The sequence below is a fragment of the Camelina sativa genome, chromosome 15, assembly GCF_000633955.1.
Source record: "Camelina sativa cultivar DH55 chromosome 15, Cs, whole genome shotgun sequence".
NCBI lineage: Eukaryota > Viridiplantae > Streptophyta > Magnoliopsida > Brassicales > Brassicaceae > Camelina > Camelina sativa.
Window position 1 is genome coordinate 8,124,544 of NC_025699.1, and position 9,179 is coordinate 8,133,722.

At 35.1% G+C, this 9,179-nt stretch overlaps 3 protein-coding genes across 3 annotated transcripts in view; all 3 read right to left on the minus strand.

Annotated features, from left to right (window-relative positions):
* Nucleotides 3,047-4,192, minus strand: LOC104748234 (putative F-box protein At3g16590). Its single transcript, XM_010469907.1, has one exon. It carries the CDS (start codon nucleotides 4,190-4,192, stop codon nucleotides 3,047-3,049), a length of 1,146 nt encoding a protein of 381 aa, XP_010468209.1.
* LOC104745992 (helicase-like transcription factor CHR28) lies at nucleotides 4,499-8,615 on the minus strand. Its single transcript, XM_019236687.1, has 12 exons — nucleotides 8,458-8,615; nucleotides 8,240-8,311; nucleotides 8,068-8,145; nucleotides 7,294-7,975; nucleotides 7,137-7,210; nucleotides 6,993-7,070; nucleotides 6,219-6,900; nucleotides 6,005-6,135; nucleotides 5,687-5,908; nucleotides 5,149-5,601; nucleotides 4,849-5,058; nucleotides 4,499-4,737 (listed from the first exon to the last, which is right to left on the minus strand). The coding sequence occupies exons 1-12, from the start codon at nucleotides 8,557-8,559 to the stop codon at nucleotides 4,630-4,632; spliced, it is 2,892 nt and encodes a 963-aa protein (XP_019092232.1). The 5' UTR covers nucleotides 8,560-8,615; the 3' UTR covers nucleotides 4,499-4,629.
* The window catches only part of LOC104748235 (helicase-like transcription factor CHR28), a 3,328-nt gene continuing 2,770 nt past the window's right edge, over nucleotides 8,622-9,179 (minus strand). Inside the window, exon 7 of the mRNA XM_010469908.2 lies at nucleotides 8,622-9,164. Within this exon, the coding sequence (XP_010468210.1) occupies nucleotides 8,622-9,164 (543 nt within the window). The remainder of the gene's footprint in view (nucleotides 9,165-9,179) is intronic.

The following is a 9,179-nucleotide window of genomic DNA, read 5'->3' on the forward strand; positions in this document are numbered from 1 at the left end:
TGTCGACACATTGATCGTAGCTGCTCTTGTTAACTTGGAGAATGCTATGACGCGTTCGATTGAATCCGAAATCTAACAGTTTTAGAAAACATGTTTTAGTTGAAAGGGATGAACAATAAACAAGAAAGTGACAAAGAAAGAATAGATAAAGAAATTTTACTGACAAAGCCAATCGCCGGAGTAGAAACGTTGGTGGTTGGCCCAATCAGAGTAGTTAACGTCGGAGTTCCAACTGTATCTTCCACCGCCTACTCTGTGAAGACTTGATTCCACTTCTACTATGATTAATATCACCACTGTAACATATATTAATGCCCATAATTGTTTCCCCATCTTCTTTTTTTTTTTTTTTTTTTTTTTTTTTTTTTTTTTTTTTTTTTTTCATTTTTAAGGGCATTTTCACAAAATGACCAACGGAGATGCTCTATCAAACCTTAGAAATGACCACCAATTGTCCCCTGCCTTTAAGTCGTCCAAGTCATCTAACTTATATGCACACCTCATCAGAGTATTCTTTCGTGAAAGGCACAAATACAAACCCCCCAAATATATAATAACTTGGGGGTAATAGTATTGTTGCACCTTCATATGTGGTTTCACCTGCATAAAACCATAAGATAGTTTACACAAAATGTTGACGACCAATATAAGTAAACAATTTTGAAAAGAAGCAATGAATAACCGGTTTTAAAGTGATGTTTTTCTTATGATCGCTTTTTTGAACGTTGGCACTTGTTAGGAAATGGTTAATTATAGGGAAGGGGATCACATAACTGCATGTAAAAAACAAAGAAAAATAAATATTTTAGCTAGGGATAGAACTATTTGCAAAAGTCAAACTGTTCGAATATATTTTTTTGAACAAAAACTGTTCGAATATAAGCAAAATGGTTTTTAAATGAGCTCATTCTCAACCTACCTTCTATTCCCCCTAATTTCTGAAAATTGAGCACTCTGAAAAGCCACACCAATAACTTTATCTCCTTTGAATACAAGGCCACCACTATGTCCACGTATGATATTTGCATCGACTTTTATCGCAAGTAGTTCAGTGGCACTTTGAAGGTAAGTGGTAGTTTCAATACTTGTAACAATACTAGCTGAAGCAAATATATTCTCACCACCTAAATTTAAACCAAGCACAAAAAGCATAATTACTGTTTGCATGTTTATTCCTTAGAAAATATGCAATATTCAAAATCCTTGCTAAACATATTGTGAAGAAAATGACCTTGTGCATAACCAGCAAGGTGAACAGCTTCTCCCAAAAATGGTATGTGTTCTGTGAATTCCAAGGGAATCACATCTTCCCAAAACTCTTGGTCATCGATCTCCAGAATTGCCAAATCAAATTCGTGTGAAATTCTTGTGATTCTTGCCTTGTATACGGCATGTGTGCGTTTCTTTCTAACACGCACAAGTGTGTGTGCGTTTAGAATATCTACCACATGAGCGTTTGTAATTATTTTATTTCCCGATATTACAAAACCTACACATAGACAACAAAATCAATCATGTTATTTCATATATTGAAAGAGTACTATGGTATATAACTTCATCATACTAATTACTCTGTCAATATATGAAATAACATGATTGAAAAAAATTAATTCTGTTTAACAAATTTTTAGTTGTAATATATAACTTTATAACCGATAAGAACGTAGATTGGACTGTTGTACCAAGAGACTCACCACTTATCATTAACACGGTATGTAAATTTTAAGTCATAACTAGGATTTAACCCCTCTTACACCACAAGATAATTTTTTTTGTTTATTTATATATATATATATATATATATAATTTTTATGATTTTAGATTATAACTGATTAAGAGGGGGTTATTGGTTCTATGATTTTAATGGATTTGGAAATCCAGACAAAAATCATGTGTTATTCAATCATTGATTTTAAAATACTTATCAAAATGATGTGTTATTGGTTCTATGATTTACAAATACTTGTTAAAATCCCATGCTCTTCATTTAATGATTTGGTTTTGGATTTCAAAATCCACATTATGTTTTAAATGAATTTGTATGGATTTGAAATTGTAAAATAGAAGGATTCAAATCCAAGGATAAAACATGTTATTTCAAAATCCATGTGTTTTGATTTCTAGAATTTACAATTCCATAGGGATTTAGAACTCATCCCTCCAATAACACCCCCTAAGTTTCTTTGATTTTTAATATAGATGATGTAATGTTTATATATATTAGTATATTGACAATAAAAAGTTGTGTTATTGAATTGTGATTTTGTATAGATATTTCCATTAAAAAATCATAATTAAGGAAGGTAAGATACTCTAGATTATATTTTATTACAAATATTTCATTCAAGTTTTAATATTTATTCAAATGAAAAAGATTAATTATGAAAATCTTACAAATAAAAAGTTAGAAAACAAAATGTATTTAAAAAATGATAATAGCCTTGTTTTTTCATCATTTAGCATTTCCATCTAAATGATCTATTTAAATGATACATCTAAATAATTCATCTAAATGTTAAGTGACCCTACAAATAAGATAAAAATAGTTTTTTAGATAATGCATCTAAATGCAAATGAGTTTATTTTGTTTATTTACATTCTCATAACATAATTGGTTAAACGTTTAAGCTTTAAGGTAATACTTGTAACAAAGATATATTTTAATTTGTTCCAAATGATCCATGTGAATGATTCTGGATGATGTTCTCTTTTTCGACAAAAAGAACAACATTTGTAATAAACCCCCTCAACTAAAGATGGTTCGTAATTATCTATTTATACCCAACATACAACGTTGGGTTTTTCCTACCAAAAATCTAGCTCGTCTCGTAATCTGTCGTATAGAGTGAAAATGATGTCCACAAAATCTCAAAATAAACATATAATTATCTCAAAGAGCAAATGAATCACAATGAGACGATTTTATTAAATTTCGAACATCATTCACAAAACCTCAGCTGAACAATCCATAAAACAATGAATTCTTAAAATTTAGTTTGCAATAAACAAAACCAGTACCTCAAGATTGTAAACAAAAGTAAACTTCTCATTCTCGTTGCTCTTGAAATAAAGGAATGGGAACCAAACTAGGAACATAGACAAGGTGAAAAGGCCAAGGATCAACCTCAAAACCCATTTGAATCTTCTTGAACCTATCTCCCTTCACTATATAGACCCAAGGCTTTCCAATTTCATCGCAGGTACACACAATAAGCCTCTTGTCATCATTGTTATCGATGAAGTAACTCGGCTGAGAATTACAGCGTGTATGGTTTTGTAATCTCGGGAAGTTTGGTATCGACACCGTCATTAACAGTCTCCACGACACAATCTCCTTTCTATCTCCACTAATCATATTCTTGGTCACCCAAATCTTGACCTTCTTTGTTGTCTTGCATTGTTCCAACACAGAAATCCGATCTCCCCTAAAAACCTCAAGGATTTGAGTATCCCCGAAATCATTCTTACACGGCAAGAAACAAAAGGGCTTGAATCTCTCGCTTGATAAATCAAAGCTTTGGATAAAACAACCATCACTCTCAAGACTCTTAGCAATCCAGTACAAAGTTCCATTCAAAGACAAAACAGTCCGTGGAGATCTTAAGTGCCAGTCAAGTAAACCAAACTTACAATCTTTCCACGCATTGGTTGCAAACTCGTAGATTGAAACTCTCGGGTCAATTTTTGTGTCACTGCCGTCCACCTCTTGACTGAAACCATAACTTAACCCTAATATCTTGTATTCCTTAACCGGTCTACCATTATCATAACCTAGTCCATATAAATTGAATCTATTCCTCTTCGGCTCAATCCATTTAGTTTGTTGTTCTCTCAACCATGGATTCCAGACCGCAACCACGTGAGGCAAAGCAGGACATAACAAAAACCCGTCGCAATAAAACATGTTTCGATACAACTTGAGTTTCTTATTAGGACCCTGATCATGAGTTTCTAGGTTTAGCTCACGCACCTCTAACGAGTCATCGAGATTGATGCCTATTGAATAAATCTTGGAAGTCTCGGTCCGTAAGATGAATTGAGGACGGACGCAAGCCAAGTGATTGTTGATGAATCTCTTGTCGTTGTAGAGTTGGTTCCATTGCTTGCAAACGGTTCTGAATCGAGCGAGAGATAGAGGTGGAACACGATAAAGTATCTCATCCTCTAACTCCGCTGGAAGCTTCTTCGGCATCGTTATTTTTTTGTAGATAGAGAGAAGAAACCCTAATTTCTTATAAATACTCAGTTGAATAAAACTTGAGTTATATATAATTATAAGTAATTACTAAAATATCTAAACCCAATATTTTTCCATTTTTCACATTGCAATTACGACAAAAAGATCTGGTTGATTTCATGGATGACCAAGCCCAAAAATAATTTTACCACCTTTTAGATCCTCAAAATTAATTGGTCTCTTTCATCTTTAATTTAGTCTGATTTTTTTTTTTAATTTATTTGTTTGGTGATAACTTAAGTTAAGTAAACCATTTTTGCATTACTAAAAAAAAATCTAACCAACATGTGAAATTAAAATATCTCTTTACATTCACACTTGTGACTTATATAAAAAGCTAGAGGTTTTGTTCCTTATCAAAACTCTAGGGGCACACGGTCTTCGTTATATTTCTACTCACCAAAAAATAGGTATTCAAGATCTTCTAATGTTAGTTGAATCGCAGAACTTTTACCATGTTTTTCACCCAATGCAGATGCAACAATTTTCCTTTTACGTTCCTGTGAAAATTAATTTAAAGAAACAAAAATCACAATTGAGTGGAGAAATGTTATTATAATCTTGAAATGATTCTAATAGGTTTGGGACAAATTAGAAATAATTAAATATACCTGAAGAGTCAGAATTCGTTCCTCGACGGTGTTTTTGATGGCAATACGTGTTACCGTAACAGTCCGAGTTTGTCCGATACGATGAGCTCTATCAATAGCTTGGTCTTCAGTTGTTGGATTCCACCAAAGATCCAAGAGAATAACATGGCAGGCAGCTATCATGTTCAATCCAAGGTTTCCAGCTTTAAGAGACATCAACATCACTTCTACCTGTTTGATATTAAAACATTGCATTAGTTGTCTTATATAGATAAATGTAATATGCGAATTTTGAAAGCAAAGTAATGTAACATCACTTACATCTGGATCATTGTTGAATTCTTTTACAGCTATGTCTCTTGTTAGTAGAGACATCGAACCATCTAGTCGTCTGAACTTTATACGGTTTTTGACAAAAGACTGCTCAACCAAGTCAAGCATACCCGTCCACTGAGAGAAGACTATAGTCTTTATTGGTGGAGAGTCTGGATCAGAGCCTTGCTTTGCAAGCGACTGAAGAATCTCTATCACAGCTTTGATTTTGGATGAAATAAACTCGCCTTGTAGCGAGAAAAGAACTTTCTTATCCTTAGGATCATCATAATCGTTGATGCAACTTCTAATTGCAGATTCAGTGAAAACATTATCATGTTTAAGCTCTGTACTGCAATTAAGTGCAGGGCACGTTTTGTGATCCCCATTAATGTTTTCAGACACACACTCATAGCAAAATACATGGCCGCACAAAGTAACAACAGGGTCTTTTGGTGGATCCTGCAGAGTGAAAAAAGAATATTAGGAAACATAGTTAAAGAGCCTCAAGACAAGCAATGCTCAACCATTACATTAATGCACTTACGTTGCAGACATTGCAGATGCTAAAGGATGATTTTAAGATATTGAGGAGGATGGTTAGATACTCTCTATCGGATTCATGACCCACATCTGGTTTTTCTTCAATAGCATATGAGTGACTATATCCATTAACAAGTTGTGGATGATTACAAGCTTGGCGTAGCCGCAGAAGCATTACCAAAAGATGAGCCATGTGTTCATGCAAAGTCCCTTCATTAGCATATTCCTATAGATAAGAGAAAGATATAAAAAATTATATCATATTACAAGGTACGAAGTCACCATTGTGTATATACATATATGATAACTATCGGAGAATTACCTGATACTGCAAACGTGAATACATTTCAAGCTTCCTGTAGAACGACCATTCTACTACTGAAAAGTCCACTTTGCTCAAATTAACTTGCTTTGGAGGTAGAATGATTATAGGTTGTCCATCAAGTAATGTTCCTATAAAAGGACAACGTAACATAAAGACAATTAGAAGATGATTAGCACAACTGCAAAAGGACATAGTAGGAGCAAACGTATACCTTTGGTGCGGCGAAGCATTATGCCCCTTAGAACAGCTTGAAGCTTCTTGTAACCCCGAAGAGAGTTTTTGGAAATTGGAACCTTGATTCTTTGACGAAATGAAAGGCACGTGGCATAGGGATGATATCTAAGAAACCTGAAATAGCTATAAAGATCGTCAACTTTGTTCTGTATCGGTGTTCCAGTCAAGCACCATCTCCTCTTGGCTCTAAGGCTAAAACAAGCTTTTGCAACTAGGGTTCTATGGTTTTTAATTGTATGAGCTTCATCTAGTACTACTCTCAACCATCTAACTCTTCCTAGTGCACCAGCGAGAGGCTGAAGATTAGATCCTTCAAAGCTTGCTCTGCCTCTCTTCTTACTGAATGTATCATAAAGATTCAGCAAAGGGTTTTGAGGGACTTCGTTTGTAACAATGGCGTAAGTTGTCACAACCACATCATATTTTGCTAATTCAATAGGATCTTTGGTTCTGTTAGATCCATGGTAGATTAAAACAGAGAGCTTGTGTTCATCAGAAACCTTCTCTTTCACTTCTCTTGCCCATTGCTTTACAACACTTGCAGGACAAACAATCAATGTACCACCAGATTTTCGACCTTTTCGCTTTTTCTGCTTTGATTGTAACTTCAACTTATGCAATAGGATAAGAGAGATCGTCGAGATTGTTTTACCAAGTCCCTGCATTAGCACACACATATATAACTTGTGAGAAATTTTAACATATCACCTAGTTCGAAAATAAATGTGACCAACATAATTAAAATCGTGACCTGATCATCTGCTAATATCCCTCCCCTACATTTCCTGCTTCTTTTTTCTTTCTTACGCATCCATTCCAATGCAATTTTCTGAAGAAATAATAGAGATATTAGTATACACAATAGGACCAAAGTCCAAAAGTAAGGACAGNCTACTGAAAAGTCCACTTTGCTCAAATTAACTTGCTTTGGAGGTAGAATGATTATAGGTTGTCCATCAAGTAATGTTCCTATAAAAGGACAACGTAACATAAAGACAATTAGAAGATGATTAGCACAACTGCAAAAGGACATAGTAGGAGCAAACGTATACCTTTGGTGCGGCGAAGCATTATGCCCCTTAGAACAGCTTGAAGCTTCTTGTAACCCCGAAGAGAGTTTTTGGAAATTGGAACCTTGATTCTTTGACGAAATGAAAGGCACGTGGCATAGGGATGATATCTAAGAAACCTGAAATAGCTATAAAGATCGTCAACTTTGTTCTGTATCGGTGTTCCAGTCAAGCACCATCTCCTCTTGGCTCTAAGGCTAAAACAAGCTTTTGCAACTAGGGTTCTATGGTTTTTAATTGTATGAGCTTCATCTAGTACTACTCTCAACCATCTAACTCTTCCTAGTGCACCAGCGAGAGGCTGAAGATTAGATCCTTCAAAGCTTGCTCTGCCTCTCTTCTTACTGAATGTATCATAAAGATTCAGCAAAGGGTTTTGAGGGACTTCGTTTGTAACAATGGCGTAAGTTGTCACAACCACATCATATTTTGCTAATTCAATAGGATCTTTGGTTCTGTTAGATCCATGGTAGATTAAAACAGAGAGCTTGTGTTCATCAGAAACCTTCTCTTTCACTTCTCTTGCCCATTGCTTTACAACACTTGCAGGACAAACAATCAATGTACCACCAGATTTTCGACCTTTTCGCTTTTTCTGCTTTGATTGTAACTTCAACTTATGCAATAGGATAAGAGAGATCGTCGAGATTGTTTTACCAAGTCCCTGCATTAGCACACACATATATAACTTGTGAGAAATTTTAACATATCACCTAGTTCGAAAATAAATGTGACCAACATAATTAAAATCGTGACCTGATCATCTGCTAATATCCCTCCCCTACATTTCCTGCTTCTTTTTTCTTTCTTACGCATCCATTCCAATGCAATTTTCTGAAGAAATAATAGAGATATTAGTATACACAATAGGACCAAAGTCCAAAAGTAAGGACAGCAAAAAGTTAAGTCAAAACGTGATAATTATTACCTGATGCCTCATAAGAGGAACTGTAAGAACACCAGGCGGTAGATCCTTTTCGGTCTTGGGTTGTTTCAGATCCTGTAATTAACTAAGCCACATTAATTGATATCAGGTTGGTTAATGGGACAACACCAACATAATATGAAAGCAAAATCACAAAAATAGCTACTTAGTTAAGTGTTGAGGTCCAAAAAGAAAAAAAAAAGAGATTAAGATGAATATACTTGTAATGCAGCCTGATAGATTTCCCTCTCGTTAACGGTGGTCTCCCCTTCTTTTACTTCTTCATCACTACCTGAACTATAATTCTCCATAGCAGTATCCATCCTAAAACCTCTTTTTGATGTCAGAGTCAAGAACTCAGCCCTGCCAGACAAAGACATTACTGTTAACTAACGAAACGGTTGNCTTTGGTGCGGCGAAGCATTATGCCCCTTAGAACAGCTTGAAGCTTCTTGTAACCCCGAAGAGAGTTTTTGGAAATTGGAACCTTGATTCTTTGACGAAATGAAAGGCACGTGGCATAGGGATGATATCTAAGAAACCTGAAATAGCTATAAAGATCGTCAACTTTGTTCTGTATCGGTGTTCCAGTCAAGCACCATCTCCTCTTGGCTCTAAGGCTAAAACAAGCTTTTGCAACTAGGGTTCTATGGTTTTTAATTGTATGAGCTTCATCTAGTACTACTCTCAACCATCTAACTCTTCCTAGTGCACCAGCGAGAGGCTGAAGATTAGATCCTTCAAAGCTTGCTCTGCCTCTCTTCTTACTGAATGTATCATAAAGATTCAGCAAAGGGTTTTGAGGGACTTCGTTTGTAACAATGGCGTAAGTTGTCACAACCACATCATATTTTGCTAATTCAATAGGATCTTTGGTTCTGTTAGATCCATGGTAGATTAAAACAGAGAGCTTGTGTTCATCAGAAACCTTCTCTTTCACTTC

Bases quoted from the DNA above. Each gene is read 5' to 3' on its own strand.
- LOC104748234 (XM_010469907.1), bottom strand. From the start codon at position 4,192: ATGCCGAAGAAGCTTCCAGCGGAGTTAGAGGATGAGATACTTTATCGT.
- LOC104745992 (XM_019236687.1), bottom strand. From the start codon at position 8,559: ATGGATACTGCTATGGAGAATTATAGTTCAGGTAGTGATGAAGAAGTA. The intron at 7,976-8,067 runs GTCACGATTTTA...GTGCTAATGCAG, and splicing joins GGATATTAGCAGATGATCAG to GGACTTGGTAAAACAATCTC. The intron at 4,738-4,848 runs GTATATTTAATT...TAATTTTCACAG, and splicing joins AACGAATTCTGACTCTTCAG to GAACGTAAAAGGAAAATTGT.